General features: G+C 43.3%; 1 protein-coding gene across 2 annotated transcripts in view; it reads left to right on the top strand.

The window, feature by feature from the left end:
* Window positions 1-26,402, top strand: part of LOC146833118 (angiopoietin-related protein 2-like) — a 208,799-nt gene that overhangs the window by 70,372 nt on the left and 112,025 nt on the right. For both annotated transcript variants that reach the window (XM_085600741.1, XM_085600740.1), the window contains exons 2-3: window positions 1,988-2,649; window positions 26,110-26,356. In XM_085600741.1, coding sequence (XP_085456867.1) covers window positions 2,026-2,649; window positions 26,110-26,356 — 871 coding nt within the window. In that variant the 5' untranslated portion in view covers window positions 1,988-2,025. The remainder of the gene's footprint in view (window positions 1-1,987; window positions 2,650-26,109; window positions 26,357-26,402) is intronic.

Below are 26,402 nucleotides of genomic sequence, written 5' to 3'. Positions count from 1 at the left end.
CGTGCCACATAATTCTCGTAGCCCTGGTAATGGTAAAGCTCTGCACAGTGGTTTGGAAGCTGTCACTCTGAATATGAAATCCATACTTTACAGAAAACTGTGAAATATTTCACACAGATCACGGTTACTTGTAACACGTTTTTTTTACACCCCTGCATTTTGTGTAATAAAGGCACCCAAGCAGATATATGTATGTAGGTGTGTGTGTAGAGAGGTTTTATGCTTAAACATAATTAAGTAATACATTTCTACGTGATCCCTCTAAATACCCTTGCTAGAAATGCTCTCTATTGTTAATAGGAACCTTCCACGTGTCACTGTATCCCTGAGTTTACAGAATAGTGTCAAAAGCAATTTGTGCTAAGTTCAACAGTGCCAGTCCACACTTGTGATGGGTTTCAAAAATATACACATACATACCAAAAGGCATGGTCCTTTTCTCTCTATATCACAAACCAAAACAACATCAAGTTGTTTGAAAACTCCATTGCGAGTGACCCTTAAAGCCAGAGGATAAATTCACGCATGGCTGATCAGCAGTGCACACAACTTTTGGGGAAAAAAATCCAGGGATCTAATGGGTATTATGAACTCTGCACTGTTTATTATGGTTCACAGCGTTTTACTTTTTGCGATTTCACTGAAAACAGCTATAGCTGTCTCATAAATGTAAATGTACAGATATTTATATAGCGCAAATTACCAACCGGGCGAGGGGCCATTGTGGAGATTAAGCAAGCTATTGCCCAGAGTCGCAGAGTGTGAACCCATGAATCGAGTATGCACTGGAGCGAGAATTATCGAGTCCATGGACAATTTATGGACTCAAGACCCAGCCGAGCCAGGAATTGAACCCTGGTCCCGGGCTGACCTCTGCTTCCAGGTCTGCCTCCTCTAACCAGTGAGCCACACTTCTCCACAACAGCATTGTAATCAATACTTCTGTACTTCCCAAAGAGGCCTTCATGTTTGCTTATGATTGGACTGCTTCTTGGCCTCTTGAACCCTCCTCGATAGATTTACTCCCTATTCTTGCGTTGTCTCGTCTCTGGAGCATGTGGGTTTCACTCTTGGTATTGATTGATTAAGTGTGTCCTTCCACTTTTTTATTTTTTTCAAAAATCATTTGTATTTTAGCACTCTGTGGGTGTAATGTCCCGCCTCCCCACCACCCCCGCCACTATTGCCCCTGGCAATGCCAGATGCTTTTAAAACTGCAGAGTGATTGGCAAAGCCAATAGTGGTCGCTGCCCATCTTCTAAGTGTATTTTGTATATTTCCAAGACGGTCCCCACTTTGCTTAACGCTCCAATTGGATGCATGTTATTTTCTATACTTTCACAATTGCTGCTACGTTGCTTTACACACGATTGCTACATTGCATGATGCAAAGGTCAGAACTTTATTTTTTATACTTTCATGACGACCCCCACATCGCCTCAGCGTGATGGCCATCTTCTATTAACTTTACCAAAGTTGGCTAAATTTAACAAGCACTGGCAAAGCTAATTGCGGAGGGGCAACAAAGAGTTGGCAATGCAAGACAGATTGCCTCTTTATATAGAGTGTCAGGAGGGATTTCAGTAAATTTTTGCAGCAATGCTGCGATTCTGCATGGACATTAAAAGCGGTTCTAACATTTTCAGGGAAATTCCAAACAAAATCCTCATCAAAATGACTACCATCTAAATCAGAGATGCGCAACTCAATCTATAAGGGTTTCATAATTAAGAAAATTGAGTTGGTATATAGTAACATCTAGTATTTACAGTTCAATCAAGCCTTAAGACAGTGCCAACAACTCTTATTAGCAAGACATGTGGATGCAAATGAAGGTGGTTCGAATAGGGCGCTTTTTTTTACACAAAACCACCATGTATATTTTACACTTTTAGTGAAAAATATAGAGACAATCACAGCGATGATATGGGCTTCTCAGAAGTCTTAAATGTCTCTTAAATGTATATTATTTTGTTTTCAACAACAGGAACTTTATACGTGGATGACAGCACTACGACTGGAAGGATGAAGACATTTACAAGGGTTGTGATACTGCTGTTAGTAGGTTTAGTACTTGCTGACTCTGAAGGGCAAGAAGAGTATGCTGCAGATGCCGAACACCACACCAAAGCTCGCTACAGCCGCTCTCCGGACAAACAGAGTACGGGGAAGTGTGCGTACACCTTTATAGTACCCCAACAAAAACTCTCAGGGGCAATCTGCGTGAACTCCAAGAACCTTGATGCCTCTAGCGTCAACAAAACCGAGCTCCACGACTTGAAGGAGGAGCTTCGGAAGCAGCAGCTGCAGATTGAGCAGCTCAAGCAGATGGTGGATGTGGACGGGACCGTGGTCAACGAGGTCAAGTTCCTGCGCAAAGAGAGCCGAAACATGAACTCGCGGATCACCCAACTCTACACCCAGCTGTTGCATGAGATCATACAGAAGAAGGACCACACACTGGAGGCTTCACAGCTGGAAAACATGGTCCTCAACACCACTGCAGAAGTCCTGAGAATTGCTACCAAGTATCAGGACCTCCAGGACAAGTACAGCCTTCTGGCGTCCCTCATCAACAACCAAAGTGTGATCATTGCACAGCTGGAAAAACAGTGCCAGCTGAAGGCCAGCGGCCAGAGTACAGAGCAGGTATGTTCATTTCCTTTTTGCATCTGCAGCTAATTTATTTAATATTTTTCTACGGTGCAGCAAGCCCTAAAGGATGTCAACATGCGTAACATCCAACCAATCCATTCAAGTTAACTAAATCAAGCCATGCAATATGAAGCACTTACTTAGCTCTGGTTATTTTTTGCCTCTCACTTATATACGGACACCTACGTTTAATAAAATGTGTGCTAAGGTGTTAAATGGAGTATGGGATTAAGGTTAGATTTGTGGCTAGATTTAGGGTTAGACTGTAGAATCCTGCATCAGTATGTTACTAAGAAACAAACTGAAACACCCTACCAATGCAGTGCATAGAAGTTAAGTTTTGTTTATATAGGGCTGTAAAGTTCAATCAATGCTGAAGGTAGTGGGCAAAGCATTCCAGATTTAAAAGAGTAACCTTATGAATATCTTGCTCGTGGTTCTAATCTTCCTGGTTCTAGAGACTCCGGCCTTACAATAGCACTGCTCCTAGTCCAAGGCTGTGGAACGCTACTCTATGACAGTTGGATCCATGCCACAGTTTCAGGATAATCAACAACTGTATAAGAGACTACAGCTTAGATTAATTGTACCTTTGTTTTTCATGCAAATATCTTGACATTCTGGCAGGGATTTGACCTTTGTTGACAGAAGTTGAATATCCTTGTTGTTCTATGGCCAAATGAGATATCCACTTTTTAGGGACCATAGCACAGAGTACAAAATGAATGGGTTTGAGAGTTAAGGCCATGCTCCATTAAATATTCTGGCTCCGATCACAAGCAATGCTAGAGTCAGTGAGATGCAATCCTATGTGCTGTTATGTTAGAGTGAGTTGGCATTCTCGGACAGTTGAAGGATGCTCCAGGCACTACCGTGTTCACTCTTCAAGAGAGATGAACTGCTTAACTCACGGAGATGTGATGACAATGGAAGCTTTGGTCATGGGCTCCTGTTTGACCATGACTGTGTATGCAGTTCCTGAAGGGTGAAGAAGGGGGGAGGAACAAGTCTCTTATTGAATGCCCTCACACACCTAGCAAGGTGTCATGCTTCATCATTGGGGCTGTGCTCCTCGTCGGGCCGGCGCTGCAATGCCCGACGGGCTCCCGCGAAGGGGCTCTTTGCCGGAGATCTTTTAAGAGACAGCCGTTTGGTGCGTGGGGGTGAGTGAACGGTGTAGTGAGTGAGTGTGCTAGTGATCTAAAATAGGTAAAGCACTGCCATAGGGAATTGATTTTATTCACGTGGTGTGCTAACCTAATTAAAATGTGTGAGCCCTGTCTGGATAGATAATGATCCACAGGGGCTAGTATATGAGTGTGGTCGACATGTTTCTTGCCTACTGCCCCTAGCGGGTCGCTCGGAAATTCTTCAGGACCGGTGTATTAGAGAAAGATGCTCAAAAAAACTCTTACACTACTACAATGCCAGTGGAATAAAATTTGGTATATCACCAGCAATGTACGAAGTGGTCCCTGGGCGGTAGAGGACCTGTAAGGAAGAGACCTGGAAAAACACAGGATGAAACAAAACAAGATAATCACAACGATTTGAAATAATTCAGCATGACAAATGCACAAGACAACAATATCCTAAATGGTGTCATGGTGACCATGCGTGGAGGGGAAGAAATAAAGGGTTCTACGAGAAGCATAGGGCTTGGACTCACAAGTGCAAGTGAGTAATTCATGGTTAAAGTCAGGGCGCCATCAGACTACGTTCCGGCGTGATCGCAAGAACCAACTCATGCAAAGTGCCTCGCCGTGCTGATTGATAATCGTAACAGCGAGTGCAGTGCTCAATAGTGCGGTGTTCAAGGATAATGTACAAAGGGGGAGCGTGTGGCTAATCAAAAGTGGTAACGGCAAACAGATCGCATGACAGGAATGTGCGTATTAGCTACTCACCCCCAGTTGTGGGGTACTTGGCATGAGTAGCGGAACAGACCGCGGGGGTGGAACAGATGGTGTATCACAATATTAGTCACTCAGCGATGAGAAGATAGTGATGCTGAGGGCTAATGAGCTCGAGGAGTGCTGTCCAGTATATGGCACATTTTGACTATGAGTCCTACGAGGCTTGGCATGTTTAATGATTGATAGTGAATTCCTACATGGAGTGTGATAAAGCCATGCGAAGTATGGATGAACCCTGGTGAATGGCCAATTGTGACAATGTTAACGTTAATTGTTGGTCAAGGTGGGGATTTTAGATTCAGTAACTGACCCACGGGATTGGGTGTGAATTTTAAGTATTATTCAGTGAGACCCAAGGGATTTCATCATTGAGGCCAATGGTATGGCTTGAGATTTTAAAAATCAATTTTTGTTCCTTTTTGAAAAGGGCATCTTTGCTGATTGTGGAAAAGGATTCAAGTATCGACCAGCTTATGTCATTGGCCTTATGATTAATTCCTAGAAAATGAGTACACATTTTGGTGTTGTCCCTCCTGCACCTGATGTTACTGCTGTGTTCGGAAATTCTGATTTTAACAGGGCAGGTTGTCATCCCCACGTACATGAGTTGGCAAGGACACCTGATAAGGGAAATGCAATTGCGTGTGTTGCAATTAGTGTGTGTTTTTTGTACCCAGGTTAGATTCTCTGTGAGTTTGATACCCTTGCTTGCTTTAGTCAGCGGACATACTATGCATTGCACACATGGGTAGTGGCCCATGACCGGTGGTAAGTCCCAAAGTCGGTTGTTGGTGGGGGGGGTTCTCTCCTTGGTCTAGTTCTAATTAAGAGGTTTTTTAGGTTGTTGGTTCTCTTGAAGGCAAATCTCGGTTGTGGTACTGGGCAGTCTCCTAAAGCCAACAATCTCCAATGTTTTTTTATGATCTTTTTAATCATGTTAGACTCCTGCGTGTAGGTCGTAACGCATGTTATTCAATCGGTGGTCGTTTTTTCATTGGGTCTGAGTAATACCTCCCTGTTGGTATTACGTGCCCTTTTACAGGCTGTTTTGGTAGGTCCCATAGGATATTCCCTCCTGGTTAGATGGGTGGTGAGTTCTTGGGCCTGTGTATTGAAGTCCTCCGATTTGCTGCAATTATGTCTGAGTCTTAGGTATTGTCCATAAGGTAAGTTGTCACATAATGCTTTGGGATGAAAGCTGCTAAAAAGGAGGGGGCTATGACTGTCGGAAGGCTTTTTGTAGGTTTTTGTGGTAAGACCTGTGGACGAGCTTTGTATTAAAAGGTCCAGGAAGGGTAGTTTTTGTACCGATGTGTTGGCAGTGAAGCGTAGGAAAGGGTTGAGGCTGTTAACCCATTTCACGAAGTGGGGTATGGAGTCCAGGTCTCCTTTCCAAAAGATAAGAACATCATCTATATAGCGGCGCCATAGAATAACGTTGTCTTTATATATGTTAGTGCTGGTCAAGATGTGTTTTGCTTCAAAATGGGCCATATAGAGGCATGCCAGACTGGGGGCGAAGGTGCTCCCCATCAAAGTGCCCTGTACTTGATGGTAGATTTGATCTTCGAATTGGAAATAGTTTTCGGTGAGGGCGCTGTCCGCACATTCCATAACAAATGATATGGGTGTAGGTGAGTTCCATTCTTGTGCGCATAGGACTTCTTCTACAACTTCAAGTGTAGCCCTTTGGGGAATGTTAGTGTAGAGGGCCTCTACGTCCAGGGTAATCAAGGCGTCCAGTGTGGATCCCTCATTGTTGTGAAGTTCGATGATGTTAAGTACATCCCTTGTGTCGAGTAGAAATGTCGGGGTCTTTTGCACCAATAGTCGTAGGAAATGGTCACAAAAACGGGAAAGGGGTTCCAGGACGGACCCGATCCCTGACACAATGGGCCTCCCAGGTGGTGGTCGGGTGCCTTTGTGAATTTTGGGTAACGTATAGAAGTACGGTACTTGAGGGTTGTTGTTCATGAGGAATTCAGATTCGTTCTTGGATATCCATCCTTGTGTCAGCGCATTCGTCACAAGAGATCTTACTGTGATGGTGAGTCTCTTGGTTGGATCTTCTCTTATGTGGGTGTAATACCTGGTGTCGTTGAGTTGCCATAGGCACTCTGCTCTGTAGACCGTGGTGGACATGATAACAATGGCTCCGCCTTTGTCTGCCTGTTTGATTGTAATGGTCTTCTCATTGGCCAGGTTTTTGATGGCTTCATTTTCCAAGCGTGATGTGTTGTGGAACGTATCCTTAGGTTTCATGGAGTTGATGTCCTTGAGGACTGCTTTTTCGAAGGCCAGAACTTCCGGGGGTACCATTGCCGTAGTGGGGGTGAAGGTAGATGGTCTTCGTAAGCCTGTGTCGTTGCCGGTGGGCGTGGTCTTATCCTTAAAGAAACTCCTGAGTCGGACTTTTCTGAATAAGTCGCCCGTCGGGCATTGCAGCGCCGGCCCGATGAGGAGCACAGCCCAATGATGAAGCATGACACCTTGCTAGGTGTGTGAGGGCATTCAATAAGAGACTTGTTCCTCCCCCCTTGAGGAACTGCATACACAGTTGTCTTTCGCAATCGTTGGAGCATTGTGCAGGACCTCGCTAAAAAGCTCTAGGTTCCTTTCTTGTTATAAACTCCTGTTTGACCATGCCAGCTGGCTGCTGGTTAGCAACATGGATAAGATGCTGAGATGGCATATTGGATGTAGCAGCTATTTCAGACTGAAAAACCTGCCCATTGTTTGCATAGAAGGACCTACTTATTAGAGGCATATGAAAAATAAACAAATGAGCATTTGGAGAAAAAAACAGATCTGATGCTGGTCTGCTTCTAGCAGAATATCACAAATCTCCTATTGATCTGTAGCAATACGACCCTTAAAGCGCATGTTTGATTAGACATTGCCCATTGGCAAGAAGTTGGTTGGCTGGTTAGTCAATATTATTCTGCAAACTATTTTCCAGATAAATATAACCTACCATCTCTTGCGCACGTAATAGTGGGGGCAAAAGTACCTCATGAGATTGGTACCTGTGAGATTTTGTGCCCCATCCTATACCAAACGTGAAAAGGAACTTCGAAGTCCAATACACCAAGTCTGCTACCTAGGGGAAGGTTCAGCGTGACTCCTCTGAAGTAAAGAAACTTCTCGAAGTCTCAGAATAACCAATCTCCCTCGTTGGCTAATTCAAGACTTTTGCGTGGATTTGTTTAGTGGCCCGGAGGCATCCAAGGATTGCTTGGCCTCCTTTGCATCATCTAAGGTAGTATACCACTGGTGTCCCTGTGTCCACATACTATACTCCCTCCAAACTGAAAACCAGGCACCTGACTCACCAGGAAGCAATGACGAAGCATCAGGGAAGGGAGAGGGGTTGGAGACTCAGCAACACACATAATAACACTTAATAAATCATTGTGCCTTCACTTTTAAAACGGAAAAGTGCTTAAATGCACACAAAGGTAAATACTATACATAGAATCACAAATATATATATATATACACACTCTACAGTTGGCAAACAGTACAAGAAACAATAAAGACGATGATATGCAGTACATTACAATCCCTCCTAATGAGGACCTGGCAGATAATCAATGCAAAACAAAGCATACATGCCCCGTCAGTGGCTCATAATCAATAATGGAGACCTAATTTGGCAAAACATGTCATATGTTAAACAATGACAATGCCTGTTATACTGTAGTATCTTATGACAGTTCCTGCATTGGAGCCTTTCTGTGTTCCTTTGCAGGTGCTCTCATCTCTATTGAGTTCTGGAACTTTGAGGAGTTTGGTGTTGTGGTGGTGTTGTGATATGGACAGTTGCCTCTGGGTTGGTGGATGAGGTGCTAATAAAGACGATGCTGAACCTACCTGCTGTGCTCTGAGGTATTGGTTTTACATTCCACACTGCTGCCCACTAGAACTCTCCTTTGCACCTAAACACATCACTTTTTTACATCCTCAGGACTTTGTAGCACATTGTTCTATTGAGAGTGAATGTTCCAAAGGCCTCGCCTACTGGCACAACCATGTGATTATCCATTCCATTCACAAAGCTTTATTTCGACAGTTTGTCATAAAAGCACAACAATACAACACATAACAATCAATAAATAACACATATACAATTACAAGGTAAAAAGTTATTAAATTCCATGACTGTCTAATATCTAAAAAAATTAAGAAGAGTACATTACTGTAACAACTGTTTTCTTACAGATCTTATCCTCCAAGCCCAGCCCAAAAATTTAGCCAAGCAACAGGCATAGAAGGGACGGGCGTCTGAACGTAATATGCGTAAAGCTTCCAGACAGGATCTTGTGCCTAGACACCTACATAAGGGCTTTAACCATCTCGACCTGGGCACAGAATAAGCATAGCACTCAAATAACAAATGGGCTGTAGACTCGACCCTAGAATCACAAAAGGGGCAATAGGGTATAGTTTGGTATGGAGGTTTCCAAGTAGACGTGAACAGACCTAATGGAAGAACGCCCACCCTAAATTTAAAGTATAATGCTCTGTCACCCGGGTTAAGGATTGAATCCAAGTAGGGTTCTCTGCAAGGGATCTCCTTAACCAAGAAAAACTGGGCGACAGATTTACAATGGTTAGGGTTACACAACCTCTCATTATCCACCCAGAGCCAATAGATCTTCTTAAGCAATTGTTTTGAGGGTGCTGTTCTATTTGCCCAGGCATCTCCTAATCCCAGGTCCAAAAGGAGACGCTTAACCTCCCTGAGCCAGATAACCTTATGCCAGCCAGATAAGGATAGAATTTCGCTAAGGGCATCTGCATAACTACTCAGTTCAGGGACATTCCATATCCTGGCCCATAATAAGAGAGGACGTAGCCTAGCTTGCTCACAAATTGGGCGTGTGCCTGCGTCTAACAAAAGAGGAATAGTAGGGGTGCTATGGGGTAACCACATAAGATCTTTGTGGAAATTATTTTCGAGGTATGTCAAGGTGTCAACACTCTGTATACCCCACAGTTCAGCACCATACAATGCTGCACTCACCACCCTTGCCCTATAGATATCAAGCAGTGCCCCTATAGGTTTTAAAGCTGAGGCACGATGTTCCTTGAGCAGGGCCCCTGAAACTCTCTTGTGTGTCAGAAACACCTTCTGGTGGTGCGCCTTCCAACTCATATTGGCACACAAACGAATACCAAGGTAGTCAAATTCATTGACTCTATCCAAAGGAACAGAGTCCAAGGTAGGGGGAACAACCGTTTTCCTGGAAGGATTAAGAACGAGGAATTTGGTCTTGCTTATGTTTATAGACAGGCCCTTGGTATCACAAAAGGCCTTAAAGCTAGAAAGCAACTTTTGGATACCTACTGGTGACTTGGAAATTAGGAGGGTATCATCCGCAAACAGGAGCGTAGGAACTTTCCTACCAGCCAAGGCCTACTGGCACAACCATGTGATTATCATGATAACTTCTTGTTTTCAAAGTACTAATATTTTAACTAACTATTGAGGTATTTGATGGGCCCCAGGCAAGGGAACTGCATTATGTGATTCTTCAGGATTTTGCTCTCAAATGTGATTTCAGATACTGCATCGTTCTTCCTTTAACCTGATTGGTTTGATTTGTATGATTCTTGTATAGTTACATTCATGTATAGATTTAATTGTATTTTGCATTATAAAAGAAGCCCATTCCTGAGAATGTTTCGGTTCACTCTCTGCTAAATTTTAGGAGGTGGCTCCAGATCAGTCTGACCTCTGATTTATAGCTTTGATTTTTTTTTTGTTGCAGAGATTTATATAGCGCGAGCTTGACCCGAATCCAATCAGGTATCAGAGCGCTTTACATAGCACCAGTTACGTTACATGAGGACACACATTTATTTTTTGTTAGGCACAGGGAGATTAAGTGATTTGGCCAGAATCACAGGATGTTCAGCATCATTACCGAGACTCGAACCCAGGTCCGAGGTCAAGCGCCCTAGCCGTTAGGCCAACTGCTCTCCTCCATTCATTAATTTCTTTAGAGCTGAACTATATTTGTTTCCACATATTCATTTCTTATATTTTATCCAGAGCATCAGGCTACTGAATAATTGACTGTCTTCTAGCCACTTTTTTTATTTTTATTTATTTACATCTTTCAATACATCTTTGTGGTTCAACTATAATACCTGCCAGTCTTCATTGCTGAGCCTAAAGTGCTTCACATTAATTGGTAAAATGTTGGTGAATAATAAATTTAATTGGCGACCAGGTCCATTCAAAGGGCAACAAAATCATTAAGAGATCAATACTGCCCCCAGTTCATGAGCGGGCTTTAAATTGACATACACAAAATTCCCACCATCACAGTTTACAGCCTGCTCTAAATCATGGATTGCTCTTGTCCCACCACCGCTCAGTATAGTCTGCAGCCTGGGTACTCACAAACACTTTCCGAAGGGCCGCAAAGTTTGGCCTATAATGTGACTGAGGGCCGCATTGATGCCAGCAGGGGTGCGATCGGGGGGGTTGGGGGGAGGAAGGGGGGCTACGGTATGGTGGGTATAGGGGAAGCGAGGCATATACATATAGTGGCTGAACTGCACAATATGAAACCAGAAAACCTGGGATTAATCCCAGCTTCCCCACTTTACAAAATTGTTTCATTTCAGTTCACTTTCCCTCCTTTTTTAGGTCGAGGACTACCGGTCTGCCGAAGGCAGAACCGGAAGTCGAGATTTAATGTTTCCTAGAGTGGCTCCTTAGCCCGCCTCTCTTTTTGCCTCTCATCCATTGGCTGGCTTCCTAAACGGAGGCCAGGCATTGGAGGAGAGAGCCGTCCCTCCAAATAGGCTCCGTCTTTTTCAGATTCGGGGGCGTGTTCTTGCTGTTCTTTCTACTTTTTAGCCACGCCCTTTCTCAGGCGTGTTTTTCTCTCCTCCAGCCAATGGCAAGAGGAGAGAAAAAGAAACACGCCCCCGAATCTGAAACGGCCGCTGCCTTTCTCCGAGGCATTTCTTCTTCGCTCGAGAAAGGCGGTGGTGTTCATGGCGTCCTCTCCCCCTAGCTAGGACAGTAGCACCTGCGTTTTACCGGTTTATTAAGTCCTCTCATGTTGAGCGTACAAAACTTTAAGTGGCTTGACCTGCTTTAGGAGTAACCAGGTAGGTGTTTGTTATGTGATGCAGCCTCATGTCGAGCCTGAAGTTATCGCTAAATTGTATGGAGCTCTCCTACAAATCCCTGCCTGTTTTCCGTTGTGTGGCAGGCGACATCTGCCTCCAGCGCGAGGCGCTTCAGCTTACAGCGAGCGAGTGATAAGGCGTAACATAACGTCAAGTCGGGCCCGCCTTGAAAAACGGGGGCTGTGATACGACACAGCACCACCATCCGAGTGTAGGTTGCCCAGCGTGGTTACATGCAGTTTGCACACTAAAATAAACTGTGCGCAGTGTCGAAATGGGATGACTGTCAAATGAAAGGTCTTTGGGTCCGTGTATGAAAGTAGGTTCTCCAAAGAGTGCATGAACTTTCGGCCAGCGCCTCCCTTTCCGAGAGATTGTCCTGCGTACCCCGCCGCAGACCGCAGTGCGATGTTATTATCTGGGAACAGACCCGCCGGGCAGAGAACTGCGCCGTCCACGAACTCCGGCTTTGCTTGTGTCTGCGCTGTTCTTGGCTCGTCGTGTGTTTTCCTTCATGTTTCGGTGCTGCTGCTTTCACCGTTTCAGAAGTGATAGCTACGAACTCCAGTCCCCCTATAGAGTAATGTACCTAGCTGCAAGCGAGAGCAGGGGTGATGAGCAATAAAACAATGCTCGGACAATCGATATATATTCAGCGAAGGCTGCTGCAGAAATTCGGTAGTCATGAGAGCTATGTGTTATTTCTTTTTACAAACTCCCTCCTCAGAGAAATTAGCAGCAGGGAAAAGTTGGATAGTACATTTTATTTCTTCTGGCTTACTTTAGTCACAGGCAGGCTCTGTTTTACACTAGGTTACGGGGTAAGGCACCAGTTGCAACGATCGGTGCGTATCCAGGACTTGTTGGGTGGAAGACGGTGACTGTGGTGTTAAATGCATTTGCAGGAGTGACCTGCGTGGGCTTTCATCTCATGTTTAGCTCTTACAATAACACAGCAGGTTAATGTTCCTGCTTCACAGCATCGCCTATAAATGTCGGTTACAGATGTGTTTTATGTAAGACAGCTGAGCTCAGTGGGTTAATGTCTTTGTTGCATAGATTCGTATGGTACGTGCAGGCAGTGCAGGAAGTGAGGGGGTCAAGCTAGATCAGGGAACCAGCAGCTGTTATGGAGCCTGCTCTGGTTCTGCTGGCCTGATGGAGTATGCTGAATTTGCCAACACCGGGATGCATTCTAGATGTGCTTGTAGCATGGTATGCTTTCCGTAGAGAGCAGCAGCCTGCCGGTGACGAGGCGTCTCTCCCACTTTCACTTACAACTGGGTCCAAACGCACAGGCCTCACTTAAAGAGCCACCAGTCTCACTTGTGTTCCAGTATCGTCCTGGCTGGAAGCGATCTTGATCGTAGCATCTAAATGCCAATGCAATGGAGGGAAACAAAGGCTCTTAGGTTATCACTTCATAAATTCTTAAAAGAAACTGTGATTTGGAGACATGTTTTTGACTTTGTGTGTAAGAGATATGCATTCACTGTAAGAATATCGGATATATCTGTCTGTATGAATACCAAAACAAATAACAAGTTAAATGCACTAATTTATGTTTAATTTAATTCTTTAATACCTCTCTCATCCCAATATGGGGCATCTGAGCACTTTAGAGCATACGCATACATTAGAAAGAGACAATAAATCATACAAGTGTGCAAATCAATGTTTTGTTAAAGCCCTGTTTTGCTCCAGACTGAAACACACGCCATGCCACCATCTGTGCGGCATTAGCTTTGCTGCTTCGCCCGCTGCCAGGGTGACTGGCTGCGCGCGCTGCCACGTAAATCTCCACAGAAGTGGGGCTGCCCTGCCCGTAATCCACAGCTGAAAGGACGCGAACGAGGCTCTGTGAAAAGGCCGTGCAACGAGTCTCTGTCAATCAGCCCGGGTCTATTTTCTGTCCCTGCCTGAATCTGACCCTGCAACATCGACGCCCTAATTGTTCGCGCCTCGGCAGGTTTGAGGCGCTATGTAAACGCACTTACAAAAGCCATGCAGCCCACCACCACCTTAGGCACGCCCCCGCCCACACGGGAGCACCCCCACTGTATCCCTAGCGACCCCTACCAATTTACCTCACAGTGAGCTGCTAATGACCGCCCACTGTCCCTACTGGGAAGTAATCGGCGCCATCTGGATATAAACAAAGCCCGGACCCCCTGGAAAAGGGGCTTTGACATTCAAGAGATGCCCCATCCCGGAAGGGCATCTTCGCACATTCCAACACAATGCCCCGGTCTTGCTGAGTCCTCGCCGGGGTTATTCTGAAAACCGAGGCGTGTGTTGAATGAGTCTGTGCCAGTCTACCCAAAGTACTACAGAATGGGCACATTTTGCCAATACAACAAACATGCAAATCCTAGCGCTTCATTATGAACATGGGGCGTCTTTAAAATCGGTACTTGTGTACCACGAGTCCCACCGCGTGGGTAAAGTTAACAATATACCACTCTCATCACATTACACCGGAGCAGCGAGGTGCATGTATGCAGCCCACGTAAATACCACAAGTGCACACTTTCAAACAAAATGACAAATAAATACTCCATATGGCATTCAAATGGAAAATTAAGATTTGCGAAAGTAACTGTTACAGTTTACAAGAAATATTCATTATATCACAAAAACGACATTTTGACTAAAAATTGAGCTGTGGTCAGTTTGCGTCAGTCATACTAACAAGTGATGCGCCGTCGACACAGTTTATATCAGTGTTTAACAAGACTGAGCACTGAGGGTGTAGTGTCCCCGTGACCATTACAGAGGGGCTTTCCCTAATGGTTACAGTTTCCATAAACTCCTCTAGCGCGTGAAACCTAAGAACTGACGTGCACGTTGTGCAGTTATCAGAGTAGTTTAAGTGCGGACGAGCGGCGCGTCTATGTCCAGTGTGTGTGAACCAGCAGTCAATGCCCGCTTGAGTCGGTTTCAGGCAATACCTAATTTCTGATGTTGAATATGATTTTTGAGCTGAGTTCAGGCCCCGCATGCGTTACAGACAGTACTGAGAAAGCTACTAATCTCGTCGCCACAATGTCCCCCTGAGGACTGAGCTCTGTTGACACAACTGTCTATCTCCCTCCTCAAAGGGGCACGGAGTGCGCAGTTTCCTCAGTCGGACCGCGCCTTCGTGCCGGATGCGGATATCGAGGCTTGCCCCCTGACTGAGCGGGGTTCACAGTGTTGTTATTGTAGTCAGTGTGTCAGTGGTCCTAGTGCAAGGAAGGACATGCCTCCCCGGCTGCTGTTTGAAGTGTGAAATACAATAATATTCAAGGCTCAGTGTGTCCCTGGTGCCACTGCACCTGCTGCACCAATGGAAGCTTCACCCCTGGGGGTCCTTTGCAGGGACGCCTGAGTGAAGTCTGTGAGGTTACAGTAAATGGCGGCAGATAGGACTTGCTTGCTCGCACGAAGATCACGGCTTGGGAGGGAACTCTGCCTTCTTTGGCCTGCAAGGCAGACAGCCCTGGGCAAGTTTTTGGGGCACAAGCTCTTCTTGTCAGTGGTTATTGGTCAATGCTTCTTGTGAAATACAGGACTCGATTATTTGCAGTCAGCCTCGCATAATGCACGGGGGTAACTTCTTCAGGAAGATTGGGGGGGAGGGATATATACGTCAGATTTCCCAACAATCACGCAGGTTAAAATACATTATATGCACTCTCTCTCTATCTCACTACCTCACTCTCTATCACTACATCACTATCTATTTCTATCTCACTCTCACTACCTCACTATATCACAACACACTCTCTCAAAACTTCACTACATCACTCTCTCACTACCTCGCAACTTCACTCTCTCTTTCTAACTCACTAATTCACTCTCTCTATCTCACTACCTCACTCTCTCTCTCAAATACACTAAGTCACTTACACTCACTCTTTCACTACCTCACTACATCACTATCTGTTTCTATCTTAATACCTCACAACATCCCTCACTACCTCACTCTCTCTTTCCTTACCTCAATCTTTCTCACAACATCACTCACTGTTTTTATCTCACTACATCAGAAAATACCTCACTCACTAACTCACTCTTTCACTACCTCACTCTCTACCTCACTCTCTCTCACTACCTCACTCTCTATTTCAATACCTCACTCTCTATCTGCCTACCTCACTCTCTCTCTGCTAATGCAATAGGTATCACATATGCAAAAAAAAAAACTAATGCCAATAGAAATGACAATGCCATTTATTTAGGGATACAAAAATGATAAAAAAATAATGAGCAATACCAATAGCTCTACCTATAATATTGCCGAGACCATTGCATTGTAAATGCTTGTCTTTTATTATCACATATAAGAGGACCTCCAAATACATGACTTCAGGATGTGTGCTGCAGAAAACCTTCCTCTGTGTTTGATTTAATAAACTTTTATGTTGTTCATATATAATAAGAGGTCGTCCTAAGAGTGAACTTAAGAACTGAGACCTCTTAGTTCACTATTGGCATTGTTGTCAGTGTGGAGGAAGATGTATGTTTCTAAAATCATATTTGAAAACTATCACTTAAAAAATACTTCTCAATGTACTATCTGACATACTAAGGTGAAATGGTTCTGCATGTTCATGAAATACACTTTTTGAACTTTTGAAGAAATCTTATATTTTTACATTTTTTGCTGCAGGATGGCTTTGAAAATGAAGGTGTTCCTAAACTTAAGTGGTGCAGGACAACCTAGTTACTTCCTTTCTTTAGCTTCAAATAAACTTTAATTAAAGGCTTGCCTGTAAATCTAACATTGTTTTAATGTTAGTGCTGAGTTGGGTGAAAGCAGCCCAGTGCTGCTGTTGATCAGGGGGCTGTACGTGAAGGTTAGGAGGGCTGCATGCGGCCCCTGGGCTGTACTTTGAGTATCACTGGTCTACAGCCTCCTTTTGCCTCTGGAAGATATTATATCCGCTTTTTGAATGGCCTACTTACAGCTACACTACACAAGTGGGTAATGCATCAATCACATATACTTGACCCCAAGTCGGTTAAGCAGCTCTGATCAGACATGGTCAGGCACGGTGGTCAAAGCGCTAATCTGTCAGTCTGGCAACAAGGACATCTTTCTTCTAATCCCAGCCCCGATTAAACATATTGCGTGCTTGCGAGCAAGTCACTCTATTTCACTGAACCACCGTTGCAACATTTGCCAAAATTGGCCATTAGCCATACTTTCAATTTTAAATGTGTCATAAAACAAAATCTAAACTTGGCAGAGAGGCTCACAAATAAAAATATACAAGATTGAGAGGAAGGAACACACAGACGAGCCAAAAAATAAAGCGGAGAAGCTCCACGTTTGGTGAAGGGTTTTGTGGGTCACCCAGGGTGCTGGGTGATGACTGCGCCCTATTGGGTAGGCTCCAAAAAAGACTCGTGTTTCCATCTGAGGTGCAGCGCCGCAGGCCATGGCCGTTGCCAAAAAGCAATTACTGGAGCCTGCATGAGCAGTGCAGTTATCGACGCCTCACTGCCATGTAAACTCTTCAAGACAAAACCCACAATCCGAGATTATTCCCGGAAGCCGGGGTCACCACAGTCAAAGTGTAGGGGTGCACGAGTGAAAGTACGCCTTGTGCCTTTCTGTCCTGTTCTTGCCTGCACAATTTATCACAATGAAATTGTGGCCGAATCATTCTGCTCCTAAAATCCCCTTACTCCCAAATATTGGCGCCGTAAGCAAGGCCCCTGGAATTGTACGACAGTGGGAGCTCAAACTGCGTGACAAATTTGGCTAAATTACACAGCAAAGGAAGGGCAAATTAATTATGCTTTATATGATTAAAGGAAAACTCGGTGGCAGACTTCTTGGCATTAATATATAGCATTTTTTTTATTTTACTGAACTTGAAAATGCCTGCGTTATCGCCCTCTGAAGGATGAAAGGCTGAGCCAGAATTTAAAGCCATGCGTTTCTACCAGTTCTCTGCAGTAGCAACAATAACCAACTGTGCTTCTTCACAAGCTTACTGCTTCTATTGCTATCGTTGAGGCCTAAAACTCAAAGAAGGATAAGGGGATGGGTGACCGTCCTGGGCTAAAGTGAAGTTAGCAACTTTGATCAATGTGATAACAGACTTATGAAACAATTATCATTTTGTGGGGAGTTTATGATATATGTGAAACAACTAAATGTTTTGTGGAACTCTGGTGTATTGATTTTCATTTTGGTTTTTCCAGGGATATGCAGAATGAACTCTGCAAAATGTGGGATTCTTACGTTTATTAAAACATAATTGATTGACACCAGAATCAATGCATACATTCCAAATCAAAATATAATGAAAGGATTGCCATAATTCGAATCAAGGTATAACATCTAAATCACAAGTGAATTGTAATTCTCCAAATAGCATTTTGATGTGTTGCATCCACATAAAAAATACCCCAAATCAATTTGAGACATCCCACTTACTGAAACATAATTCATGAACAATATCTAAATCACACATTGATTTGGGACTTCCTAAACTATGAACACTTTTGCAATAAAAGAATCACACATTGATTTGATTGTGAAAGCTGAAGAACAAATACAATTTGAATCAGATATCTATGGATGACTTATGAATCAAAAATATTGTATTAACATCCATTAGTCAATGAGGAAATTTGATTTAAAAATCAATATAAGAGACACCGAAATCACAAATCAATATATGACCTCCAAAATGACTTATCAATAGATGACACTCAATCACAAATCAATTAGAGACATCCATATCACAAACCAATACATTACATTCAAATCACATTTCTAATTTTCATGTCCAAGTTGCCATGTAGATGCAGCCTAACTATAGTTACAAACTGCACTGGAGTGGTGATTTTTTTGCTTTTATGACTCCATTAGCCAATCGTTTCTTAAATTTAAAAAAAAACTGCCCCGTTTTTGTGGAGAGGAAAACCAATGGCAAACGTTTATATACAAAGCAGATCTCAAAACAATATCACATACACCCTTATATCATAAACAAAGAAACATCAAGAAATAGATAGAAACTACAGAGAAACAATTACTTCCGGTCCAGGTCTGAAGATGGTGTATTGTTCGCAGCTCTGGAGACCAAAGCTGGAGAACTGTAAACAGTTCTCGCAACAGAGCCGGGAGCATTCTAGAATGTATTTGTTGACGAAGTACATCTGAGAATTTATTTTCCTTATGTGTGGCCCCCAAGATCTAGGCCCTGATTACGAGTTTAGGTGTCATTTACCACATGTGATAAATAACAATACCATGGGGCATGTTATTTATCGGGTGCAATAAAAAAGCACCTATTACAAATTAGTGGGGAATTACTTGTGGGTTTTGGTGTTTACGCACCAAAATCCACATGGTACAGTGATTACTGTAGGATATTCCTCCAACAAATTTGGTTGACTTGCCGAAATGTAACTACAGTTAAGGTATTTAACCCATCCGATAATTATCGGATGGGTCAAATACGTACCAACTCATAATTCAGACCCATGTATAAACAGGTGTTTACGCATGGGTCGGAATCTACCTGTTAATCAGGGCCTTAGTATTACATCATGGTAAATTGGATGAGACCTCACACCACCAGCCATCAATTTCTCAGAAGTCCCAAGTTTTATCTAATAATGTTTCTTCCAATATATATCTATGTACACTCTTTGAGGCTACCGAATAATAGTATGCAGCGCTTTAAAAAAATTCCCCAATAAAAAACAATCCATTGAGCACAGGTTTTCTTTAAAAAAAAATTTTAAATGTGAATTACTAGAAATAGGTAGAAAATATTTATTTCGAAAACATTCATCTTATTGTAATATACACATGCAACTCCATCAACAAATGAGAACAAATACAACCGTTACAATTTCATCACTACACCACTCAAATTCATTGAATATATATTGACTAAAATGTATCTAAGTGTCCTATATCCCATTTCCAAAATCCATTTTGGAAACATCTAAGATAAAATAGCATTTCATAAAAACAAATACCATTTTCACCACACATTTCTAAAATTCCTTTCTTCTTTTAAAATTCCCATTTTTGAATAAGCAACATATATCTGACAGTTGATATCACACTATCGAATTGCTTCACAGTAAATAAAGTGACATGTGCTTCACTCCTTTGTCTTATACCAAACTTCATAAAGAATGGACGCAGCGTCTTTCTCCTTTCAATCAAATAGAGGGTTTACTCTGGCAGTAAATGAATAACGGAGTGCTTCATTTTTAAATTACAAAAACAAAATCCATTGTTTTCCAAAACTCTGTTTTTGAAGCCAAAAATTCTCCAACCAGGGTTGATACGAGCCGAAGCTGTAGAAGGTTGCTCCCCAGTCATTTGTCACAGACCTGGGACAACAAAGGAAACAAGACCCCTGCTCCAAGGTACTGCAAGGAACTGGCTATAGAACTTTAGGAGACCAGAAAATGTCTGTCACTGACTGCAGAGCATATCTTAACTCTCTCATGGAGAATATTCTTCAGTGCACTCACCCTCAAAGTGTTGGCACTCCTGAGTATGTCATTTATTAGATCCTTTGTTCCCACTGATAATAGGAACATTCATAAGAATTAATTTGTAAACTACATAATATCCTGCATAGTCATACAATATAAGTTCTCTTTATTAGTTTCTTGAATAAGACCATACACAAATCTAAGTGTGCCTGATCTTGCTAACAGGATCAAGGAGTCAAAGGTAAGTTCCAACCTCATGACCTACAGCATTCGTTGGAAACACCAGGAGCGTCTCCAGACACACGCTTTCCAGGGCTTCCCAATCAACACAGTGGTCCAAAGTCACCAATTTAGCTCCATAAAGGCCCTGCAGCATTAACATCCCTGCCACTGCCTTTATTAATAGGTCCACTTATGATCCTCCAAACCTCTGATCAAATCTTCTCAAGGAATGTACTGTGATAAAGAGTCCAGTTTAATTTTCACCATGTGGCTATCACACTTCAAGTTCCAAGAAAAGGTGATTCTTACATACTTATATTCCTTTGTATGCCTTAAACATACTTTCTCCAACCAATTTGAAAACATCATAGTATTGGTTTTATCCACATTAATGATAAGCAAATTCCTCTCACAGCAGGCATGTAAAATTAGCAATTTCCATTTCAGGGCTATCGGAGTATAGGCCATGAGGACCAGAGTGTTGACATACATAAGACAATGGGTATGCACCTCACCTTTATTAGAGGCACATTAATTGGAGTTCCCCAATGTTTTGGGGAGATCTTAGATAAAAAGCCTAAAGAGCAGAGAGGCTGGTCCACACCCCTGTCTTCATTATTTGTTGACTTCAAATGTATTGGTTAGGATTACTAACCTAGTCAGGTCGACCTGGACCCAGTTATTTTTGTGTCATTGTCATACCAGAAATAAACGTTCTTTGGGAATGTACCATCTACCCTGTTTTTGCCACAGAAGTCTCGGTCAAAAGCTGTCATGAAATTAACTAAGGAGCATAATTTACCCACTGTGCCTACTGCCCTTTGGGCAGCAGCTCAGAGGGTGCAACAGTGGTCGACTGTGGAATACTTTGGTCGAAACCCACCTTGCTTTTCTGGGATTCGCCTACTAGCAAAGGCCCATGCCTTAAGGAAGATCAGGGAATTTTGGATGTAGATCTTGGACAACACGTCCAGCAAAAAAATCAACTGATAGTTGGCTGGATCGTCTTGGCAACCTTTCTTATGGTAATTACTGCACCTCGCCAAGAATCAGGGATTACACCATTTTTTCACACCCAGTTGAAACAAGCATTGACTAAGCCAATAGGTCTCACCTATACAATAGGTATTGGCTTTGGCAATGTGTTTTTCCATGTTTTACCCCAGTATGGCTGTTGTTCAGCATGCCTAAAAGTTAGTGGCATGGAGTATCGGAGTCGGGGGATTAGAGTGTCGTCGACTGGAGTTGTTGGAGTAGAATGTCCTAAAGTCGAGTAGGGGATCTAAAGTGTTGTATAGTTGAGTAAAGGGGAGTTGAGTTCAGTGGTAGAGAGAGTCGTATACTGCAGTGTCCTAGCGTGGAGTGGCATGGAGTGGAGTGCCGTAGAGGGGAGTGTCGTAGAGTGGGCGGAATAGGGTGGAGTGAGTTGAAGTGGATTGAGGTAGTGGGGTAGAATGGGGTATATTGGGGTAGAGCGGGTTGGATTTGATTGGGGTTGGCTGAAATGGAGTGAGCTGGATTGGACTGGGGTGGATTGGAGTGGGGTGGATTAGATTGGTTTCGGGAGTGGTGGAGTGGATTGGATGAGAGTAGGGTGGTTTGGAGTGGGGTGAATTAGAGAGGAGGGTTGGGTTGGCCTGGACTAGAGGGGGTGTGGATTAGACTAGAGTGGGGTGGATTGGACTGGAGTGGGGTCGGGTAGATTGGATTTGAGTGGGATGGATTGGAGTGTGGTGGGCTGGATGGATTGGATTGAATTGAGTGGGGTGGACTGTATTGGGGTGGATTGGATTGGATTGGATTGGATTGGGTAGAGTGAGGTGAACTGGTTTGCACGGGTGTGAAGTGGATTGGAGTGGGGTGAACTAGATGGCGTGGATTAGCTTGGAGTGGGGTGACGTAAATTGGATTGGGGTGGACTGGGGTGGGGTGGATAGTAGTGGGGTGGATAGTAGTGATATGGATTGGAGTGGGGTGGATTGAGGTGGGGTGGATTGAGGTGGGGTGGGTTGAGGTGGGGTGAACTGCATTAGTTTGGGGTGGATTGAGGTGGATTGGAATGGGGTGGGGTGGATTGAAGTGGGGTAGATTGGATTTGACTATATTGGAGTGGGGTGGATTGGATTGGATTGGGGTGGGTTGGATTGGGGTGAGGTGAATTAGTTTTGAGTGAGGTAGATTGGATTGGATTGGGTGGATTGTTTTGGATTGGAGTGGGGCTCTTTGGAGTGGGGCAGATTGGAGTGGGACAGGCTGTTTTGGATTGGATTGGGGTGTCTGGCGAGGGTCAGACCGGAGTGGGGTGGACTGGAGTGGGGCAGATTGTTTAGGATTGTAGTGGGCAGATTGGTGTGGGTAGATTGTTTTGCATTGGAGTGGGGCAGATTGGAGTGCGGCAGATTGTTTTGGATTGCGAGGGGCCAATTGGCGTGGGGCAGATTGACATGGGGCAGATTGGCGTGGGGTAGATTGGAGTAGGGCAGATTGGAGTAGGGCAGATTAGAGTGTGTCTGTTTGTTTTGGATTGAAAGGGGCAGCATGAAGTGGGGCAGACTGTTTTAGATTGGAGTGGGGCAGGTTAGAGTGGGGCAAATTGGAGTGGGGCAGATTGGAGTGGGGGAGATTGGAGTAGAGCATATTGGAGTAGGGCAGATTAGAGGGGGTTGTATTGTTTTGGATTGAAAGGGGCAGATTGGAGTAGGGCAGAACGTTTTAGATTGGAGTGGGGTACATTGGAGTGGGGCAGAATGTTTTAGATTGGAGTCGGCCACATTGCAGTGAGGCAAAATGGTTTAGATTAGAGTGGGGTAGAACGTTTTAGATTGGAGTGGGGCAGACTGGAGTGGGCAGATTTATTTGGACTGGAGTGAGGCTGATTGCAGTGAGGTGGAATAGAGTGGGACGGATTGTTTTGGATTGGGTGGGGTGCGGCCAATTGGAGTGGGCAGATTGTTTTGGACTGTAGTGGGGCAAACTGTTTTATATTGGAGTGGGGGGGATTAGAGTGAGGCAGATTGTTTTGGGTTGGAATGCAAAGTATTGGAGGGTGGAGGATTGGCGTGGGGAAGATTGGAATGAGATGGATTGGAATGGGATGGTTTGGAGTGGGCAGATTGTTTTGGAGTTGAGTGGGGCATATTGGAGTGGGGCATATTGGAGTCAGGCAGATTGGAGTGGGGCAGATTGTTTTAGAGTGTAGTGGGTCTGATTGTTATGGTTTGGAGTGGGGAAGATTATATTGAAGTGGGGCAGATTGTTTTGGATTGGACTGGGGCGGATTGGAGTGTGGAAGTTTGGAGTGGGGCAGATTGTCTTGGATTGGAGTGGTGTAGATTGTTTTGGATTGGAGTGTGGTGAAGAAATACCCTGTACACGCATCGAAGACACGCAAACAGTGTCTGACTTTTGACCTCAGTCTTTGAATGCACATTAAAAGTGATGAGATAAAAACAAGATTTACTGGCCTGTTTACAGAGGAGCTCACAGGGAGTGAAAACAAGACTGATCATGTCAATTGCTTTTCGGGAAAGAAAATAGTAGTTTGTAAAACAGATGGTAACATGGTGACCAGTGGATTGATATAGTACTTGGTACCTGCTCTCGGGGAGGGCTAAACACAGCTAGATGCATCACAAATGCATGCCATGGTGAAACGGGAAGAAAGAATAGGAGAGCCATGATAGAGCCAAGAAATTGCAAGCTTATGGGCGGGCTGAAGCCCACAAAGTATATACAACATGTCTCGAAGAGATTGTGCAAGTGCTGTCTAGCCGAGACCTGAACAGGGCTTAGATCTTTGGCCCACCATAATGAATGTGACTAATAAAGAATTGTTGGCAACCCATCAGGCCCCCCTACCTGAAATGGTTTCAAATTTGCATTTAAGCATAATTACTAGATAAATCATTGGATATTTACCTGAGCTCTGCAAATAAATAAACACCCTATTTTATTATACAATGGTCTCCGGAAAAACTCCTAAAATAAACCACCCGCAAATCTTTCTGATGTTGAGAAAATATTTAGATTTTCATCCAAAAATTGTAAAATAATTCCCATAACTTCAAACGAAAAAATGAATATTATTTTAAATTTTTTGGAGGACAATCGAAATATTTTTTCATTATCAAGAAGGTTTGCTGATGATTTGTTTTGAAGTTTTTCCAGAGACCATTGTATAATAAAATTGGGTATTTATTTTCAGAGTAAATGTCCAATGATTTATCTAGTGCAGGCTTCTCCAACTAGTAGCTCATGAGCTACTGGTAGCTCTCCAGCTGCATATATGTAGCTCTCCAGTGTGCACCCCAGCCTACTCAATTAAAGCTTTTGCATGGTTGAAAAATATATGTACACCAAAATTAAAAAGTGTTTATTGGAGACAAAAATGTGTGTACATCTTCAGAACCCATAAGTGATGCTTGGAGCAAAATGGTTACATTTGCATAATATTTTTAAAGCTATTATAGAGAAAAAACATCATGCAGCGTTGAGGGGGCTTACTGATAGTATAATGAATTACATTGGTACCAGCAGCTTGCAGCTTTGGCTATTATGTATTACACACATAGAGGCATTCCATATTGTCAAAGCCTTTTCTGCATTATTGCTGGCAACCCTGTTTGATGCGCTGATGTGATCACTGTTGACCCTCTTGCATGGGGTGGCCACTAATGTAACCTCGTCTGATGAGCTCACTATTACAATACTAATAATATTAGTAGCTCTGTGGGATTTTCATTGAACTTAAGTTGCTCTTATTAAAGAAAAGGTCTGAGACTACTGATCTAGTGGTTATGCTTAAATGTGACATTTAACCCATATTGTAAGCATTACCAAATTTGGCATCTGAGGGAACAGAGGCGAGAGAAGGAAAGCAATGTTCTCAATATCATAAATTGTGCATAGTAGGAAAACAGGGATTACAATTCAGGTCTCCTGATCCTATACTTAATGGTTTTGTCACTACACCATATAGTTGACATTGAGATATTTTCTCAAATCCAAATTCACCATGGCCACACCTAAGCCTCTCTCCACCCACACAGTAAACTTGGCCCAAGATCTTTACATTAAATCTTGACGGTCCAGGGTTTTAGTAAGTATCCTAATACTTGATGATAAACTAGATCTATTTGTGGAAAAAGGGATAATATCTCATTAGCAGATAAGTGGGCGAATGGAATTTAATCTTGGGTGCAAAAATGCAGCCTTTGCAAACACTGTTTTAGTGAGAATTCACAAAGGTTCTAGAATAAATGCCTGCAGGAAATACAAAACCATTCGGAAATCTGAGTCTAGAATCAGTTACTAGAAGCATGATGTACTCAATTTCCAAATTATAATATGGTCAATAATCTGAAACTCCCCAATGGTCATAGAATAATTCTTATAAACAGGAGCCCAATAAAGACGACTAAAGGAAGCCAATACAATCCAAACAGTGTTTTCAAAATAAAATGGTAGTTTCCAACGACACAAACCTACTTATGTCACAATTCAAGAGCCCGGCTACATGAGGTAAATAAGTAAATTGGGTTAATATCTGAAAACATTCCTGTACAGCACACACCAATTCTCACTTCAGCATTGGCATCAAAATGTTATGCCAATGTTTGTGTTATTTAAGCATTTTTCTGTTTATAATCTGTATTAACGCCTAGCGATACCAATAAGCTTTGCTCCTTTTTTTGTTGTAAAGTACCTTGTTCAGCCACCACCCCTAGTCAACGTGGTCCCCAACAGCCTTGTGACGAGCAATGGCAGCAAAAGCAGGAACCATTTTGTCTCCATCAATGAGATCCAGCGGGACCAGACATCAGTGGTGTCTCAAGACAGGAAGCAGCTGGTCCGTAAGGCGCTCCCCTCCACCATACTGCCCATGACCACAGATACACCGTCTACGCTGCCTGTGGTGATGTCGGCTCTTCCAACCAAAAAATCAACTGGTGAGTGACGAAAGAAGTTCAATAAACCCTAAAGGTTATTACGAAT

This window comes from Triturus cristatus, chromosome 4_2 (assembly GCF_964204655.1).
Source record: "Triturus cristatus chromosome 4_2, aTriCri1.1, whole genome shotgun sequence".
Classification (NCBI taxonomy): Eukaryota; Metazoa; Chordata; class Amphibia; order Caudata; family Salamandridae; genus Triturus; species Triturus cristatus.
This window is presented reverse-complemented; position numbering and strand designations above follow the sequence as displayed.